Source organism: Babesia bigemina, assembly GCF_000981445.1.
Source record: "Babesia bigemina genome assembly Bbig001, chromosome : I".
NCBI classification, from domain to species: Eukaryota; Apicomplexa; class Aconoidasida; order Piroplasmida; family Babesiidae; genus Babesia; species Babesia bigemina.
In genome coordinates this window covers 1,274,572-1,292,925 of record NC_027216.1, presented here as the reverse complement: position 1 = coordinate 1,292,925, position 18,354 = coordinate 1,274,572, and the positions used below count along the sequence as shown (strand labels likewise).

Here is an 18,354-nt window from a genome sequence, read left to right as displayed (position 1 = left end):
AATAGCAATGTAAAAGCGATTTCATTGCAGCGTGTATACCATAGCGTGTATGTGTCTCACCATGCCAACACCACTGCGTCGAGAGGGTAGCCTCACAAACAAAGAACTCGTGCAGCCCAGGCGGCTTCAGGCACTATCCGAAGCATATACCGGTTCAACCGGGGTATTATTTTGTATGTGTGCGTGCATTTCTGGCGGCCCAAGACCAGCAGTTGAACACACCGCGCCTCCCATCGCGAAAACACGGTTAATGTGATGAAGGGCCTCGGTGTCTTCTCACCGTTCGCCGCCACTTCGCGCTGCATCCTCTGCGCCCCAGGCTACGATGATGCGTGCGGTGGCGGGAGTCCGCGGCCTGACGCGAACCAGAGCTCCCTATCTCTGATTGGTTTCGAGATCAAGGAACGCGCAGAGCGGCCCAACAGCACATTCGATTTATCTTTCGACGCCAACAACAACTTCAGTGGCTTCGGGAATGAGGTCTCTTTCGCTGGTGCCATCAACGAATTTGGAACCTACGACGGCGCACGCTACGGTGCGGGCATCGCCGACTTCACGACATACCACAAAGCGGACGTCGAAGGCCTTGATGACAAAGTGGCGTCACTGGTGTGGATGCAGTGCTCGGGAGACAACGGCATTGTGGGTATTGGTAGCACATCCGGCGACCTGTTCCTCCTGGATGGCACTACGATTGTGGAGGGTGATGCGCCACGTGTTGTGTCCAAGACACGCGCTTGCAACACACCACTTAAACGTCTGAGCTACAATGCCAAGACCAACATGTTGGGTATCGCTGGAGTGGATGGCCAGATCTCAGTCTGCGACCTCGCGAACTCGGTGGAGCCAAAGGTGCTTGATGTGAGCTATGGAAAGTGGCACGTCGGGCTCGTAACGGGGCTTAGCTGGAATAAGAGGCTAGGCCACATCCTTGCCACTTCGGGGGCCTCTGTAGGCGCCTCGGGTTCCATGTCTCCTTCGGACTCGAGTGGCCTTGTGGTTTGGGATCTTAAGGCGCGCAAGCCTGCTTCCAGCTTCCGCGATCCGTCTGGTCGTATGCAGCCGATTGCCGTCGAATGGATGTCCGAGCACATGACTCAGTTGATCGTCGGGTATGGTGACGACAAATCCCCGGCGATACAACTCTGGGACCTGCGTAACTGCACCGTTCCTTTGAAGGAGGTTCGGGGCCACACCATGGGACTCACAAGTCTTTCCATATGTCCCCATGACCCGAATTTGCTGCTTACTAGTGGCAGGGATGACCACACGTGCTGCTGGACTTTGGACTCTGTACATGGTCCCTTCCATCCGCTAGGAAACATGCAGACTGGCGCCCTGAGCCACCACAGGCGCATTCAGTGGCACCCGACGGCACCGGGCTTCTTCCTTGCCCAGGATACTGACGACGAGCTTTCAGTGCACAGCGCTATGTCCATGTCGCTGACTGAATCATACATGCCTGCCTGGATTCGGCGTACCTGCGGTGTCATATCGGGCTTCGCGTCTTCAGTTACGACTTGGACTTCTGCCGGTGCTGTAAATCAGTACAAACTCGGCATGGAGTTGGATGACGACACCGCTAGGGCCCTGGATGACTCCCTCGAGTTGTTCTGTGAGCTGGCTAACACGAATAATTTCGAGGCTATCTGCAGGGACCGCGCGGCCACTGTCACCGACGAGTTTGATAAGCTAACTTGGGAGGTCATGGGCGCCTTGCACAGTGGTGAAGCTGCGGCACTCGTTAACACCCTAGGTTACAAACTCGTGGAGCCCAAAGACGAGGCAGTAACTCAGGACTACGTGGATGAGCAAAACGATGCACCGCAGCCCCAAACGGAAGGCCAGCTTGATGGTTTCGGGAACGAGCCCTTGAATGAGGAGGATGGTGAGGCCTTTTTCAGCTCCTTGGCAAACAAAGAGGCTTCCTTGGCTGACGATCCGTTGGTGCAATCCCCCGTCGGTGATGTGCATGAGTCTGAGCCGCCCATGTCCGATGAAGCACCTTTGACACAGACAGCCAATTACCTCTCCTGGGGCGAAGACGCGTTATGCTCGCGTGTGATTGTGGGTGACTACGAAGGTGCCGCGCAACTGTGCCTAGACAAAGGCAAGCTGACGGAGGCTCTGTTCCTGGCGTACGCCGGAGGCCTGGATTTGTGGCTCAAGGTATCCGATATCATAACCGAAAAGGCACAGGATCCCCTGTTGCGCGCACTGCACCTGGTGATGAAAGGTGATGTGAAAGCAATGGTGGCCCAATGTCCTCTTGACAAATGGCGCGAGGTGTTGGTTTACGTCATTACGAATATGATGGGTGACCGAGACGCATACAGAGACCTGTGCAATGTGCTTGGGCATAGGCTCTACGAATCTTTCAAGGAAGGCAACCATAAACACCTTCTGCCTGCATCCATCATGTTCATGTGCAGCGGCGACGTTTCACGCGTTATCGACTGCTGGAAGCACCTCGAGACCGGAAAGAACAACATAGAATTGGTTGCCAAGAGCGCCGTCAGGGCGGCTGCGCTATGGATCTCCGTGGCTGACGACATTTCCAAGGATCATTTAGGCCGTAGTGCAACCATGCTTGCTGAGGCTTTTGTTGAGTGCGGTGAAGTCGACAAAGCCGTTAAGTGCCTTTCCTTGCCATTCGTGGCCCGTGACCAGTATGCAATGGAACTTCTAAGTCGCATCAGGGGCACAGGTCATTCTGTTGATTTCATGGAACCAAAGACTCAGCGTCGTGAGGCTGCACCAGTGGCCCCGACTCAGACACAAGTTCCAGCGAAGACTGCGGTGCGCGGCCCCGCGGAATACGGAACCGCGCCAGCTGCCGTTGCAAACGCTGTCTACCCAGGAATGCCCGTGCCCTGGCCTCTGCCGACAGCAACTCAGCAAAAGGGGTCCAGCACACGCAGCACCGAAGATGCGAACCGCCGCATCATCGCCACTTCGGCTGCCGTGAAACCTCAAGGTGAACGCATGCCGTCCGCCGATCTCCAGTTTGTTACTACGGTGCTGGGCAATTTAATTGCGCAAGGAGATACTTCCAGGGCTGCGGAGGATAATCGCCGTCGCGTCGCAGACTTGATGACTTCGCTGTCGAATGGAGAGCAATCCGCTGAAGCCAACGGCCTCATCTTAAATATGTGTCGTGCAATCCATGCGGGAGATCGCATTAACGCGAACATCATACTTTCAACTATTAGCACCAAGCTCTGGAGCACAGCAAACAAAAATTGGATCATGTGTCTGAAGCGCATTGTTCCGAAGTAAAATCTGGTTTGACTGCTAGTTCTGGCTCGGCAATTAGCGGATATACCTAAACAATTATAGCATTCGCTTATTCTCAAAACCTCTATTTTGATACTGTTAATTAATTACTTGTAATTCTACACTTCTAATGTTAAAATGCGGTTAATGGCGTCTTTTGCCGCGGTATCCCGATTGCGGAGGCCGTCTGCGGGGTCTGTAAGGGCTTTTGGCAGCACCTGCCCTTGTTACACCACACCTATTCGAATGTGCTCGGTCTTTTAACACTGCCAACAGCTGGCACTGCGTTTTTTCCTGTGGATATTGTTCTGCCAGTCAATTTGGAAAACGGTATTGGCTATGTAGTCCTGCTGGCAGAGAAAGGATTTAGCAACATTCTCGCGGAAGAAGACGGGGCCTCCCAGGCATTGGGGAGGGCGCACAATGATCTCACATTTCGCGTTGAGGGAGGCGTTTAGCGACTCACTAGAGTCAAACCCCAATTCCCGCGGGTTCACGGTGCAGGCCTGAGTATGTCGGAAGTTTGGATGTTGCGTCGTGCGCACGTACTGGCAGTTGGGGCCGTGGTATCCGTAAAATAACACGCGTTCCCTTGGTAGCTCTCCGTATATATGCGGTGAGACATTAGAGTTTTTCCGGCCATATGAAGTGTCCGCCTCCAAATTTTCGCACGGCTGCCTTACGCTAGTTGCAAACAAATTGAACATGGGTAGATCTGGAACCGAGAACTCAGCATTGCTTCCACCTGGCTCTTGGTTTCCTGAAAGTCCCCAAAATCCATTATCAACGAGTGTGGAATCGGGGTACACTTCGTTGAAACTCCCCAATCTGTCTTCGGCTGTGACCTGTAGGCTACAGCATCTGTTACAGTATCCTTTCGATGTTCTTGGTCTGCATTCATGGCAATCGGATTTGAGCCTTCTTATGACTAAATCCGGTGACCTATTTTTTTTAGGATCGGTTGCCACAATTCGTGCACCATCACCCGTAACATTTGCTTCCAAGATACAATCCGCACTATTGGGCTTTTCGCACTCCCGTGAACCAAACGACATATACCCTAAGCAGTTGCATTGTTCCACGCTATCTGGTATTGACGAATGGTGACAATGCGGATGTACAGCTCTACGGGGTTCATGGGCCCGTTCCATACATTTATTGTGATCACCACCACGTGGCGTAGGTTCCCGATGATCGTCAGCATTCTCATTAGCCTCTCCCTCATACATCATTTCAGCACCCGCGTAGTGGTTATTCTGTTTCTTATTTGTGAGACTTTCACAGTCTGGCGCCTCGTCAAAACCACTGCACTGCTTGCAGACCTTAGTGGCGCCAGTGCCAGTACATCTCTCCTTTGATCTGTTTTTTTCTGCATCGTATTCGGTAGCCTCAGGCACGTGTTTGCAGCCGTCCTTTGTCGGATTTTTCTTTTTAACTGTCGTACGGTCGTGGGGAGACTCATCATCGTCATAAGATTCAGAGGAACTGCAAATGCATGTCATTCTGATTTGACATTGCTGGGGAGTATTTTCACAGTCTACCAAAATCTCAGCGTCCTCAAATCCTTCAAATTGCGCAGATATGTCAAACTCTTCCACAACGCCATCTAACATTTGCTTCAATATTGTGGCTTCGCAATTCGAGCTCTCGGCAAGTCCAGCGTCGGTACCAAATGGCTGTGCTATAAAAAAGGGCTCAGACCATGGTGGATCAATGCTCTGGTTCCGGCTTGAATGTTGCGGCAATCTGCCACACGCATCGATACTTTCTCCCATTGCACTCCGGTTTCCGACGGAAGACGACGCATTCCCATTAGATGCTATGCTACAAGGCGGTGTAGGTGCAACTTTTGGTATTGCTAAGCTGGACTTATAAATATCCATCGCTTCATGTTCATTTGCCTCCATATAGCTTTGATGCGGTGTGGGTATCACGCGGTGGGTCTTGCGCGTTGCATCCAAAGAGAGTAATTCCGTATTTCCATCAAGCGCTATGCTCCGGTCAGTAATTTGTGCCGGGGTGCTGACTCCATTCGATGAGTTGGCTATCGCTCGCGTAGTTCCATGTCGATTTTCCATACATGTCGCCTCATCTAATTTTTTGGGTAACGACTGGAGTTGTTCACACGGCAAGGCGGGTGCGCTATTTTCAAGGGAATCAATATAATCATACGCCTCCACTTTGAAGGACTCATCTTTAATGCTTTCAACGATGTTTAACAAACTCTGGGGATTGTTTTTTGAGACATAAAGTAAAGCATCATCCCCCTGTCGTTGGATATCCCCAATGTTATCTAGAGTCGCAATATCAGCGAATGGTCTGCGTTCATCACTGGCAACCTCCATACGCATTCGTACATCGTCCATTTTTATCCAAAATTGACTGCTTAAAATGGTTGAGCTAGGTAGTGTCTGCGTCAAGATGAGTTTTGGCGGTTATACAACTCTTTTCTTTTTTGTCTTACTTAGAGAAGCCTTGGAGTCCATAAAAAATCCTGCCTTTTATAAGTAAAGTCCCAATCGAGTCATCAGCGAGGATGCAACGTCATGGCATACCTTTTCTGACAGCGCAATATAGTTCAATACTCGAAGGTTATCTCCGTAGTGACCGATACTCGTTATTCGCAGTTTGAAACGTGTATCCGTCGGTATAGAGACGTGTAGACTATAGGTTTTCATATGGCACTCTCCAACGTGAAAATAGCTCGCAGTTCCTTCTGCTCCAGGTATGTGCCTCAGCTCCTTATTATGCTCTAAAACTAACTTTTACTTTAAAAAACGAAATATTAAGGTTCATACGTCAGGGAGCAAGGCCGCCCATTACGTGCGTTCTAATACATTCCTTGGTGAATATTTGCGGACAACAATGTATGAACTCTAGAATTACAATGAGTTCAACATGCAGTATCGCACGGGCGACACATTGCACATCGTTTACATGAGGCTTACATCATGCATGTATGCGTAGTTAGTCCATTAAGGCTCATTCGATGCTCTTCGTGTCCAGACATTTCAGTCGTTTACTTCAGGGTGTTTCAGCTTCGTCCTCCGGGTACGAGTGCATACGCAGCAGGTCACCGCCAGCCAATCATACGACAACTCATCGAACTGGTTGTCATCAGGAGGTTTGTCGTAGTGCCCTGGCATCTCAGGTGCGCAGGAAGTGGCGTCACGTACACCTTGGTTTCCCGGCACGTTCCTGTGCCATTCTTGATGGCACTCCGCCGTGTAAACTGCATTTATTCCAGGCAGTGTGACAGTGTTACATCCCTTGCAGAAGTTCAGCTTGAAGGAAGGGTCAAGTCTTATTACATGTTTATTTGCGATTTCCCTAAGCTCACGGATGTAAGCGCGGCTTATGTTAGGGTAATCATTGGCCATATTTACCGCTGCATTCAACAGATAACTAACACGTTTAACGTGCACATTTTTCGCAAAAGCTGCCTTAGCAGCTTCGCACCTATCCCTGCCTTTAGCAGGGGTCACATCCTTCTGCTTCGGCAACTGATCCATCGCCTGGCACATTTCACCATAATAGGCATTGGCAACATTCCTGTTGAGTATAATTGCAATTTTCAAGCCATGGTCGCTTACACAGTGTGTTGCGACGGCCTATGGGAGTCTTGATGTTGCGTGTGTAGAATCCCCACGACCACCCGTAAATTGCCACTCTTTAAAGCTCAACAGGGGCGTACACAGGACGGTTATCTACCAAATAATCTTTTGGTTGCATTTGCTTAAGTTTTCGGCAACGAAACTTGCGCCTTTTTACCTTGTGTCGAACCTTTCTTGGCGCATAAGCAATGGTCGACTCCCGTCTTTGCGGCTTTATTGCCGCTTTGGGCATTATCTTAGGACAATGTGTATCAGGCGTGCCTATTGGAAGTGCTATTAACAGTGTCTTTTTGCACATCAACAATGTGTAAGCCGTATTGCGTATGTTACAAAGCGTTGCAGCTCCGTAGACTGTTCTGAGGATCTGGGTCGTATGATGCCGTATAACGACGCGTTACTTGAGTAGGGATCCAATACACCTTCGTTGACGCTGATACGTGCAGATGCGCACACGACATCAATTGCTGCGTTGTCGTTGTTGAAGAGGTTGACGCACACTCGGAGGCTCCAGGCATGTCCCGTCTCTGCGCTTCGTGCAATCTTCTGAACGCTCGATCTGTGAAGAATGCTAGGGTACTGTGCCTACGTGTTTTGCTTTGACCAAATGTGCAGGTCTCGATAAAGGGTCACCAAAGTTTGTCTGGCATCCAAAGTCAACACGTTGTTCAGTCTTCTCCAGTATCGCCAAGGACTTCGACGTGATGCTCAACCAACAGGGTACATCCAGGAAGCATTGCTTTATATGATAATCAGGCGTGTGCGAACGAGACCAACTTTTGGGAGAACTAGTACCGGTGCTCTCTTCCACCACCGCCGCTCGTTCGTTTGCCTGCGTGCCTACGACATTTTATCTCAGGCGAGTGTGGACGCACAGACTGCGACTACTTTACGGTGCGTTCGTGTGCATATGAATTTAATGTCTTTGCAGATGGCTACATTAGAAGGGTAGGTTGTGATACGACCCGCTTCACCGGCGACAGCATCGAAAATCTCCCCGGCACGGTAAACAAAGCCTGGTTCTGCTCGGGTGACGCAAAAACCGTGCCAGCAGAGGGCTTCATTACGGCTGTTCGGAAACGTCGCAACTACGAGCTTTGATTTTGCAGCCTCGATTGCGCCAGCCGTGGTAACAGTGTCAACTGGGGCAAGTGCCTCTACAAAGGCACTTTGCGATCATTCATCTTCGTCGTCATCGAATTCGTCATCGTCGGGGTCATCGTAACCTTCGATGAAAACTCGCTTCTTGCAAGAGAAGCTGAATTCGTGCATACTGACCAGGTTGCGCAGCAACATGGGAAAACAATCGCCGAACGCCTACTCATTTTAAAATTTTGTCTTTCACACTTACAGCCGTTCGTTCGATTATGTCTTCTTCTTCCATGAGAGAGAACTTAAACATCGCCTTGGTCAGGAAGTTGCCCAGGATGAATCCGATGGAGTCAAGCCTCGTTCTATGATGTATGTGTAACCTGTTGTTGACGCATCTGACGAACGCGACTATCGTAATCTTCCCCGGAGGACCTTCCAAGCATTCAATTATTGTCAATATGAGGTCTTTATTGGCGGTTGGCTTGTCGAGCAACTCTACCAGCGCATCCGGGCCGGGGTCCGGTTCTACGGCCCCTGCACACGTCAACAAGGCCAACCCTAATAGCCATATGTACACCATTATTTATTGCTGTGTTGGGGCCGCGTGCTGAACTACGGCCCAGCGTGCGTGCGGCGGGTCACGTCATGTGCGAGCGCACGACGCTTAGCATCATATGGTACTAAATACTGTTTCCAATCTCCTCTCGTGGAGGCAGTGACGTACTCCTTGAGAGACATCTTATGAGTTGCGGGATACATGCTCCGACACACTGCACAAGTATTAACGGCTGCGATTGTTCGATGTGTGAGCGTTGTTGAAGTCGCCTCCAACATTTCACGGCATACGCCACTAGGCGTTACAAACACGACACATTAGCAGCTTACCTCGTACACTTTAGAGTAATGCTTGCCGCGGTACTCAGTTTTTGACAATTCCGAGGCACACTTGACGCCGGTGCAGATGACGTATTCTCCTACACACTTACTGAACGCTGGAGGCGGGCTCATATTTCCACTAAGCAAAATATCACTAGCGCAGTTTATCAGCTCGACTGGCGTCATATCACCATCCTTCAAGCAGAATTCCAGCGTCCCTGCTATGCGTTTGCGCCTTGCGACTTCCGGGCTATCCTCGGCCTCATCCTCTTCCTCCTCCGCATCGTCCGATTCATCTTCATCCTCTACTACCTCTTCATTTTCTTCTTCTTCCGGGTCTTCTTCTACATCTGAAGCTTCATTCGAACTTTCATTTATCGATGCTGTAGCGCCGACGGCGTTTTCCGCTATCGCTGGTATGCCTTCCACATCGCCGGCACCGGAGTAGGAGACTAACAGTGATATCAACGCTACAACGATTGTTGTTGCGAACTTCATTTTTTTACATGTTGGAAGATTACATTGAAGTACATGGAGCATATACTGCAGCCTTCTTTCACTTGATAGGGGGTGCGTCGACCTACGGGGGCATTCGCGTCAACGAATCCACAGAATCTATTGCGGAAATGAATACAGCCGAATTGACGTAGTTTTGGTCTTCAACAGCAACAAAAAGGGGTAACTGCCAGGCGAGGTGTGTACACATTGCGCCCATTGTACGACATTCACGAACCGCAAGTGGGCCCACAGACTACAAAATAAGCAATTAGCGCCATCACAGATCACATGAAATCGTAGTGTGAGTTTTAAAATTTGTGGTTGGCGCCAGGTTGGCTGTGCTTTTTGTAAGTAATACACGCTCACTCTCTTTCGTGATTCCCGGACTACCACGCATTGCAAAATGTGTGCCAGAGCCTTACAAAAGGAGGCGCTTGCGTTAGAATTTCCTTCACATCCTGCTACTACACCTTACCGTTTCACGCCCCGGCAGCACTTTTCATAGGACATTGACCACGTTGCCCGCCTTATTTACTCGTCATTCGAAGACTCACTTTCGTTGTTGTACGAAGAGTATTGGTGTGGACCTTTCTTCAGGCAGTTGATGAAACTTGGCATGGGTTTTCCAACGCACTGCATTTGCGTTAACTATACAATTGCAAGACTTACTGTTAAACAGTTGACGTTGTAGTGATCAAAACAATCGGCAGCACAGTCTGCTGCCACTGACAAAACATAGTAGAACGCGCAAAGATGATACTTGTGATCATGCAGCAGCTTTTGCACGTGAAGAGAGTCGATGAAGCACGGCACTAGCGACACGCCGCTCTCCTCTCTACAGCGTTCAAAAGCTTTTTTTATCACATCCTCGCTGTAGTCGTACTCTTCCTGAAGCACATCTATGGAGTCTGCGATTATCGATGCCTCCTTGGTACGCATCTCCTCGAGGAGGGAACGGATGTTCGCAATGCTTGCAGCAGGCTGTAGCAGGGCAAACAGCGCCAAGAATATGAACTTCAGCTTATCCATCGATGCCTACTATGCAGCGCATAAACATAGGTATGCAATCCCCGATACAGCTGGAGCAGTCGAAGATATCCGAGTTTACCGCCTCGCGGCGTGTACACATCGAATAACACGGGGCAAGCGCGCAACTGGCAACCTTACATAGGCAGCGTGGGAGCACTCCGGAGAAGGGAGAACGGTCGAGAGTCGCGTAAGCAGCTTGAAAGAATTCCTCCCTCTTGTCAACGTTATCTGACACAACTTTAGCGGCTATTGCAGCGCCACCTTTTTTGCTGCCCTCTGATAATTTTGTGAACAGCTCGAAAGCAGTCGTAAGGTAGTCGTTCGTCTTCGAATCCTGACGCTCAGGCAGCACCTTTTCCTTTGCGGCAGAGCACAGCAACGGCAGCAGCAGAAAAATGGAAAAGAGACTGCGATGCATTATTTGTGACGTTCGTTAGTATTGTGCAACTAGCCGACACAACCAGACGACCGTTTACGGTTCGCTCCATGGGGGCAAACCGCTGCCTTGGGGCAACACCTCAGCGGCCGTATGCAGCCATTTCTTCACACACTTTCACGTCTTCGACGCTAGTGTGTAGCAGATGGCACACCTTGAGTTTAGTTTGCGCGATGGATTTGGCGAACAGCCGGCAGTGCCTGTCCAACTGTGTGTCTCCTGCCGCTCTCAGGGCGTTACCGCTGAGCGCGAAACCGGTTCCCTCGGCAAAAACTAGGCCATTGTGCAGCCTAGTCTGAAGCTGCTGCAATATGGCGCAGTCGTGTATGGTAATCTGTCAAATGTGTACAAGAATTCGTTTTGCAACTCACCCTACTGCTGGTGGTATTGAAGTTGTACACATTGTGTGCCTCGTCATACCCAGCATACTGCAGATGCAGGCACGCGATTAACAGCGCCTCTTTCTTTCGTGTTGGCTTCTCGGGTGCTCTCGCAACAGTGATTCTTTGCGCCAACAAACGACGACGTATCCGCTCCAGTTTGCCACATGCATTTTCGTGGGTGCCGCTGTGGGTCGGCAGCAGCACCGCTCGCTCCGAAACTTTGATGACAGCGAGTTGGAATCGCGTCGTCAGAACAAAGAATCTGAACGCCCGTGTGTCTCTTCCCATGTTTACAATTTCTCCCGCCTCGATTACTAGCCCTGTCAGGCTGCACACCTGGTCTATAAAAAGCTCACCGCTCTCATATGCGCTCTGATTGCCGCCCTGTTGCAGTATGTCGAAGAATTCTTGCTCGCTGTGCACGCTTATCGACAGTGCGGGCTCCCCTAAAATGAGGGTATGAAAAATCGACTTTGCCCCCCCCTTGGCAGCGTCACTGTCTGCGCCGTTCGCAGCACCATTTTTAATCCCCTTTTGAAACTCAGCCACCGTCTTGCGTATTTGCTGAAGCGGTGTGTCGCGCTCCTTGATATCCAAACGGCTCTGCGTGCTGGTCTCGAAGCAAAGGTAGTTGCCGATATGTGCGCTGGATTCCGTTAACGTATTGTATCTCCTCGACTCTCCACTGTTTTTAACAGTTAGGCTGCTGACGATCAGCCTTGTAGTTGGTTTTATCATGCCCATGATAGTCTCATCGATCTGCAATGATTATAGCAACGACCACGACGTGACCTACGTTTCTCAGCGTAAGCAAAGCGCATGACTTAACAAGCGCCTTTTCGAACCTTTGGGGATCCTGCTGGTAGTCCTTTATTCGAAGGAGAATAATTGTGTCAATAACCGCTAAGGTGTGGTGTACATAGACACTTTCGATCGTCACCGGTGGCTTGTACACTGGATCGGCAAACAGCGAATTGAAATCCCATTCACTGAAAGTCGCCACTTTAGTTGCATTGCTACCCGTCTCTTTGTAAAAAACCTTGAATACTGGTGGCATTACACCTAAAACGGTAAGATCCAGCTGCGCCACCCTTCCCGCACCAGCCTTAAGTTCTGTTGCGCATTACGGCACATTCATTTAGCACTCACCCCTGACGTGTGCGTTGCTGTGTCTGTTTTGTAGTCCTAGTGGTTTTTTAGACGCGGGGCTGATGGCGTTGAGGTTAATCTGCACAGCTGCACAGCCCTCACTTCGTGAGGTGTCTGTACCGATCGAGATGCCGTGCAGCTGCAACTTGTTGCCGGGAAGTATACGCTGCGTTTTCAGAAGCTGCCTCACGTAGCAATCTGCTGCGTTTGCAGCAATAACAGATTCCCCATCAGTTATATAAACCTTGTCGCCGTGAACGTCCTCTACACGGATGACAACCGGAGAATTTGTCGGCGCATCACCTACGAAAGTTTATTAATCCACACAGCAGCCTACCGTGCAGGATACGCATAAGTATGGACTCGTTGCCGCCGTATTCTTTGTTAAATGACTTGATGATTTGTGCAAGGACGGTCAAAACGTTGGGCAACTGCACCTTCCTCAACGTATCCTTCAAGTTGCCACTTTTCCGCATACGTTTACAGATGGACTTCCGGAACTTCCTGCATTGCGCAGTTGTGAAGAGACAGTACTTCCCCCTCAACCATTCCTCGTCGAAGCGCATGCGCTCCATGCTCGGCTCCACACACTGCTCCATCATTTGCTTGAAACACTTCTGTATTTCGTTAAAACCTCCCACGGTGATGGAAGCGTCGCACGGCGAATACATGATGAACGTGAATTTCTCGCTGTTTGAATAAGTCACTGTGAGCGGATTCCCGTATATGTTCCACAACCTGGAGAGCATGGCAGGCGATACGCTAGAACCGTCGTGGTTTGTGAGCACGCAATTGCGGCACCACATATCGAGCAAGCTGACCGATTTCGTCCGTGGTGGAAGCAAGGATTTGCAATCGGTATTTATGCAGGGTGCGTCTCGTTTAATAGATGATGAGACAGTGAATGTATCTGTAGTGCTCGGTTTATTGGCTTTCGGGTTCACCTCTTCTTTCAATTTATCCGTTTGTGTTGCCCCAACAGGCGCTGGACTTGGTCGCTGCGTCTGCTCCATAGAAGTTGTTTTGGGGCGTTTTATCTTCGTTCTGCTACCTATTGCTGTCATTGGGTTAAGCGGTGCAATGTTTGTCGAGGCAATGTCAGCAGGCTGGGTTTTCTCAGAGGCATTTTGTATGGGTCCGGAAGATTCCGTTGCGGACGGATCTGAGGCATCAAGTCCCAGCAAACTTTTGATCCTTGCGATGTCTTCGGGTTTTACGGTGGGACACGGTTTGCCTGAGGCCATGGTGAAACCGGACGATACTTTGTTCTCCGTGACAGTGGTGGGAACGCTAAGGGATGGTGGAACGCTACGCACGTCGTTAGTAACTTCATCAGTACGTTCTGCTGCATTATCAGATTTAGGCTGATTGAAAGACCCCAACTTGAAGTTTTGGGGAGTAGCGGCACGTACTGTGCCCAAGGGACCGCGTTTGGGCGGAATGGCAGCAGTTCCCTCATCAGCGAACAACCAGTGTGACAAAAGTTTGTCTTCTCCTGTTTTAGATACGCCAGATTCTGCCGCGGCGCCGACGATTTCTATGCCATGTTCGCCCTCTTTTATGGACCCATCCTCCTTGACCGCCGTGGCCGGGAAGAAGAGAGACTTTGCCTCCTCTTGAGGTGGCACCGATTCCTGTTCACATTCCACGGGATCGTCATCACTGCCTACATTTCTAGCACGCTTGGTGGGCGTTGCTTGCTTTGTTCCTTTTTTGCCTTTTCTCGTCTTCATCATGCCGTAATGTGATTATGCCTGTCTCCGTTTTTATTCGCAATCCGCTACCTCCCTAATGATTTTCTATTCATACAAGCTTTAGTAAATATGTGTAAGACATGTCTGTGTCAGTGGAAGAAGCACAGCTTCAGTTCTAGTTATCTGCGTATCCATAGGACGCCTAAAAAATGTGTCGCATTTGTGCCGGTAACCGGGGCACTATACAACGACTTCTTTTCTCAGAAGCCTGTACCTTATGTTTACCGAACAGAAGTCGCCCCTTATATGAGGTGTGTGGAAGTTGTGTGGTCCTTCCTGATAGGCAGCATCACCGACGCTAGCAGTATCTACACGACGCATATACTAGCGCTTTGAAGCGTCGTAGCGGTGTAATGGCGCTTTTAATTTAATTTCATCAGTTTTTTGTTGACGGCCATTCTGACACAGTAGCTAGTGAAGCCACATACCGCAGCAGCTGTCGCTCATGATGGATGTTGTTGATCCCGACGAGGTGGTTCGTTACCACGCGTTATACCCTTACGTATAGTGTCATACAGTACTATATATGGTTGATTATCCAGCCTTCTGATGCATAATAGGGTGTTATTCGGTGTATAACACCGCGGAACATTTTAGCCCCGGTCGCTTCCCATGGCACTCTGACCATCAAAAAGACAATGTCACGAGAGTTCCATATTAAGAGATACATACGTATGCTTTAATCTAGTTCGACTTTTCTCAGACGTAGGTTCTGTTGGACCTTTGTTATATTCCGGGCGCTGCCAAAGGCGTACTGCGATTGTAATCCGCGGTCAGAATCGGAAAGACATTTTACCGTGACCGAAAGAAATACGATGGTCAGAGCATTATTACAACATATCTCTGAAATGGTATACGTCCGCTGCGATGTCACATAAGCTCTTCGAGGTCGTCAGGTTGCTGCCGATTGCGATATGTATCCTTCGCCGCCTTGGACCTTTCAGCGTTAGGCAGACGTTTTGGCTTCGTGTCGGTGGCTGGATCAGTGCTCATATTAATGTCTTCCTCTTCGGGTTCATCAAGTTCGTCTTGTGCCGAGTCGCTGGCGGGATCTTGCAGTATGCGCTGAACGTCACCAAACTGGACGGCAGTATCACCAGTCTGGGTGTAGAATTCCACTTCAGATCCTACTTCAATGTCATGCGCAACACTGGCGTGTCCTCTGAGGCTTTGGAAGTTGAGGAAAGCTTTATTGCATCCATTAGACGTGCATATGTGTACATCATCGTTTGGGTGTATGAGCTGGAGCGTTTCACTTCTGACGTTGCACCTGATAACTTAAAGCTCGCGCTCCGGCTGCACTTACACAGGGCATATGTCGTGCGAAGGGCCGCTTATTACGCAGCTGCCGCAGACGACGTGATAGCAGGGCGCCTGAATGCTGTTAGCACCAAGACTATTTGACGTACATGTCTATACTTATCCACGAAAGGAGTTCCGCAGCTGCAGAAAAGACTCGACGCTAGCATCACATTGCGTGAAGAGCAGTCTTCACTCTGATATTCGAGCATTGTGTCGAGTGGCAATGCGACTTAGTGGCTGTTGCGTTCCCCACTGATGGTACCTTCCGCGCTGGTGGCCTGCGGTTGTCTCCATCCTAAAATTTTCGCGTACTTATGTTACGATGGATTTCAGTTACGTGCGCGATTATATGTCTCAGCATGGCGGCTGGGACTTCGCCAACTGTGCGCGAAACGCGCGCATCAAGGACTCGGTGAAGGGTTTGTTACTCGCGATATCGTACACATTTCGCAGGTTTCAAGGTGCTCAAAACTGGTACCACGATTTGCGGTGTGTTAGTGAAGGAAGGCGTCGTACTAGCAGCCGACACCCGTGCTACTGCCGGTCCCATCGTTGCCGACAAGAATTGTTCTAAGCTCCACCGTATATCGGACTTCATCTACTGCGCCGGTGCGGGCATAGCCGCCGACCTGGAACACACAACTCTCTGGCTGGAAAACAACATTGAGTTGATGCGTTTGAACCTAAAGCAACGGCCAAAGGTGCAGATGTGCGTGTCGATGTTAGTGCACGAGTTGTTCAAGTACCAGGGTTACAAGCAATGCGCCCTCATCTTGGGTGGATACGATACCTTGGGTCCTCATCTCTTCAGCGTTTCGCCTCGCGGTTCGTCTGATTCGCTGCCGTTTTGCACTATGGGTTCGGGTTCGCTGAATGCCATGAGTGTGCTTGAAGAAGGTGCGTTTGCATTCGATGCAGCCTGTGTTTGTTCGTTAAATGTGATTACATTGGAAGCGTTCTTGTTTGCAGTGTGATTACACTCATTAGGGTGGCGTCCATTGTGAATTACTGACATACCACCACCTATCATTTAGTGCACCATGGTTTCACGGTGTGATCCGTTTTGATACATATTGGACTCTATGCGTATCTGCAAATTACGTCCCGCTATTGCTCATCGGTTTTTAATTGTAACATTCTCCAACTCCACGCAGGCTATCGAGACGGCATGACGATTGCCGAGGCGGTCGCTTTGGCGACCAAGGCCATAAGCGCCGGTATTTTGAACGACCTGGGTTCAGGTGGCAATGTAGACGTATGCGTTATCGACAGGCATGGCGCTAAACACACACGTGCCCATGCCGTGGTTGGCTCCCGCACGTATGCCCCTATCCCTCGATCCATTCCTTTGGGTGCAACGGCTGTGCTCCGGGAGAAAATATTGAGAATCAAGGACCAGATCATCGTAGAGGACATTGAAGTAGACTAAGCGTCGGCCCAGTTATGGTCGCACAAACAGTGTCACCGATCTGTTCCCCATAAGATTTTTGCCAGGCGTCTCCGTCTGCTATGGGGTAATAAAACACTGTTATAATCATGGTAGGAATGCTGCGTTCCGACGGTCGGTCTTATCTGGACCTGCGACCGCTGGTTGTAGAGCTTAATCCTCTTCGTAGTGGTCCGTCGTGTCGTCTGACCGTCGCTGGATCGGCTGACGGCAGCGGCGATGAAGGCGAGCCAACCTCAGTACAGGCCGTAATATATTTTTTGGCCGATAATCGTAACCGTAACACGGTCGGTGCGTATCATAGGCCGACATTTGAGGTCTACGTGCGTCCTCCTAGAGGTGCGTCCTACTTAGCACAACCTTCCACCATCTTTAGGACCTGTCAAGGGATACATCCGCGGCATGGAGTGTTTGCTTCTAAAAACATTGCAGAATCTAGTGGATGTGTCGTCACTCGGCAAGGTGTTGGTATCCGTTCGGATACAGGTGTTGTCGGAAGGCAGCGGTTTGCTATCCATGTGTCTTAACGCGTTGGTAACGTGTGCGATTATATCAGGACTAAAATTGCACGAGATTCCTCAAGCCGTGCAGTTCGGAATCCTGCTTCGGAACGGTTCCGGTGGATTCATCGCTGACCCTACCCCTGAAGAGCTCCAAAAAAAATGTAGCGTGGGTGTTACGATACTTTGTTCGCCTCAGAGTGGTATGTTTGTGCTATAGAAGCCAGTGTGTAATACATGTGTCGACAGGCCGTATCTTTTTGACTACTGTTGACTACGGAGGTGGTGGATACGAAGATTTTTTACAAGAGAGGCTAGAGGAAGCGGCGAAACAGCTTGCAAAGAGTCGCTTAATCGATATCAACAACAAGTATCGTGAGGCATTCGGTCCGGCGTCTGTTTCGTTTGATGCCAATGGGTCGTAGCATGCCGTTATCAGTTTTGCAGCATCCACGGGATGAGAGGATTAATTCCTTGCCTCTCTTCTTTATTTGCGACACTCATTGATTACAGCTACTATTTACACCCTAGAGTAGTGCTGGTGATGCGATTTAAGCACCCCCTTTTGGTGGTTTGGCAGTGTCCGCATTATACCCGTTATAGGTGTCTTTGACATGGGTTCATATACATCATGCAGTTTTAATCTACCTTTGTTTCATACTATATGGATTTCAAATACTTATGTCACCTGTCTGCTGCGCGACGCACTTCAAATGTAAAGCAGGCGACTCAAATCGCGCTTCTGTTTATGGTGAACCTTTGGATGCATTACCGTCATATTCGTTGGCGCAATTTGCAAATGGTGACCTGACTATGTTAAAGTGAATCAGTGAACACAGCATAATAATTGTATACCGACAGGAATACCATCACTGTCCAGGAAATGTGGAACACCAAGCAAGACTGGTTGAAGCGCAAACATGCAGGAAGTATGTTAACCTGGTGAAGAAGCTATAATAGGAACTATAAACCTGTAGAAATATTTCAAATTGAAATCGGAC

General features: G+C 49.7%; 10 protein-coding genes across 10 annotated transcripts; 4 read left to right on the top strand and 6 right to left on the bottom strand.

Moving 5' to 3' along the window:
- Positions 1-255: 255 nt before the first annotated feature.
- Positions 256-3,279, top strand: BBBOND_0105950 (hypothetical protein, conserved; the record flags this gene model as incomplete). Its single annotated transcript, XM_012911018.1, has 1 exon — positions 256-3,279. The coding sequence occupies one exon, from the start codon at positions 256-258 to the stop codon at positions 3,277-3,279; it is 3,024 nt and encodes a 1,007-aa protein (XP_012766472.1).
- A 257-nt stretch (positions 3,280-3,536) lies between these two features.
- BBBOND_0105940 (hypothetical protein, conserved) lies at positions 3,537-5,642 on the bottom strand (the record flags this gene model as incomplete). Its single annotated transcript, XM_012911017.1, has 1 exon — positions 3,537-5,642. One exon carries the CDS (start codon positions 5,640-5,642, stop codon positions 3,537-3,539), a length of 2,106 nt encoding a protein of 701 aa, XP_012766471.1.
- A 645-nt stretch (positions 5,643-6,287) lies between these two features.
- BBBOND_0105930 (RNAse P protein subunit domain containing protein, putative) lies at positions 6,288-6,788 on the bottom strand (the record flags this gene model as incomplete). Its single annotated transcript, XM_012911016.1, has 1 exon — positions 6,288-6,788. One exon carries the CDS (start codon positions 6,786-6,788, stop codon positions 6,288-6,290), a length of 501 nt encoding a protein of 166 aa, XP_012766470.1.
- A 290-nt stretch (positions 6,789-7,078) lies between these two features.
- BBBOND_0105920 (hypothetical protein, conserved) lies at positions 7,079-7,988 on the top strand (the record flags this gene model as incomplete). Its single annotated transcript, XM_012911015.1, has 9 exons — positions 7,079-7,197; positions 7,233-7,292; positions 7,334-7,463; positions 7,503-7,528; positions 7,570-7,607; positions 7,644-7,709; positions 7,747-7,781; positions 7,819-7,835; positions 7,871-7,988. 9 exons carry the CDS (start codon positions 7,079-7,081, stop codon positions 7,986-7,988), a joined length of 609 nt encoding a protein of 202 aa, XP_012766469.1.
- A 75-nt stretch (positions 7,989-8,063) lies between these two features.
- Positions 8,064-9,353, bottom strand: BBBOND_0105910 (membrane protein, putative; the record flags this gene model as incomplete). Its single annotated transcript, XM_012911014.1, has 4 exons — positions 8,064-8,204; positions 8,239-8,504; positions 8,704-8,749; positions 8,865-9,353. 4 exons carry the CDS (start codon positions 9,351-9,353, stop codon positions 8,064-8,066), a joined length of 942 nt encoding a protein of 313 aa, XP_012766468.1.
- A 531-nt stretch (positions 9,354-9,884) lies between these two features.
- On the bottom strand, positions 9,885-10,800 carry BBBOND_0105900 (hypothetical protein; the record flags this gene model as incomplete). Its single annotated transcript, XM_012911013.1, is given in 3 exon segments — positions 9,885-9,986; positions 10,008-10,373; positions 10,393-10,800. The coding sequence occupies 3 exon segments, from the start codon at positions 10,798-10,800 to the stop codon at positions 9,885-9,887; spliced, it is 876 nt and encodes a 291-aa protein (XP_012766467.1).
- Positions 10,801-10,900: 100 nt separating this feature from the next.
- BBBOND_0105890 (hypothetical protein, conserved) lies at positions 10,901-14,083 on the bottom strand (the record flags this gene model as incomplete). Its single annotated transcript, XM_012911012.1, has 5 exons — positions 10,901-11,119; positions 11,190-11,960; positions 11,998-12,314; positions 12,351-12,653; positions 12,688-14,083. The coding sequence occupies 5 exons, from the start codon at positions 14,081-14,083 to the stop codon at positions 10,901-10,903; spliced, it is 3,006 nt and encodes a 1,001-aa protein (XP_012766466.1).
- Positions 14,084-14,974: 891 nt separating this feature from the next.
- On the bottom strand, positions 14,975-15,615 carry BBBOND_0105880 (hypothetical protein, conserved; the record flags this gene model as incomplete). Its single annotated transcript, XM_012911011.1, has 2 exons — positions 14,975-15,346; positions 15,514-15,615. 2 exons carry the CDS (start codon positions 15,613-15,615, stop codon positions 14,975-14,977), a joined length of 474 nt encoding a protein of 157 aa, XP_012766465.1.
- A 113-nt stretch (positions 15,616-15,728) lies between these two features.
- On the top strand, positions 15,729-16,835 carry BBBOND_0105870 (proteasome subunit beta 7, putative; the record flags this gene model as incomplete). The annotated part of the gene is made up of 3 exons (XM_012911010.1): positions 15,729-15,825; positions 15,860-16,303; positions 16,561-16,835. The coding sequence occupies 3 exons, from the start codon at positions 15,729-15,731 to the stop codon at positions 16,833-16,835; spliced, it is 816 nt and encodes a 271-aa protein (XP_012766464.1).
- Positions 16,836-16,942: 107 nt separating this feature from the next.
- On the top strand, positions 16,943-17,778 carry BBBOND_0105860 (hypothetical protein, conserved; the record flags this gene model as incomplete). The annotated part of the gene is made up of 3 exons (XM_012911009.1): positions 16,943-17,192; positions 17,230-17,556; positions 17,603-17,778. 3 exons carry the CDS (start codon positions 16,943-16,945, stop codon positions 17,776-17,778), a joined length of 753 nt encoding a protein of 250 aa, XP_012766463.1.
- Positions 17,779-18,354: the final 576 nt, after the last annotated feature.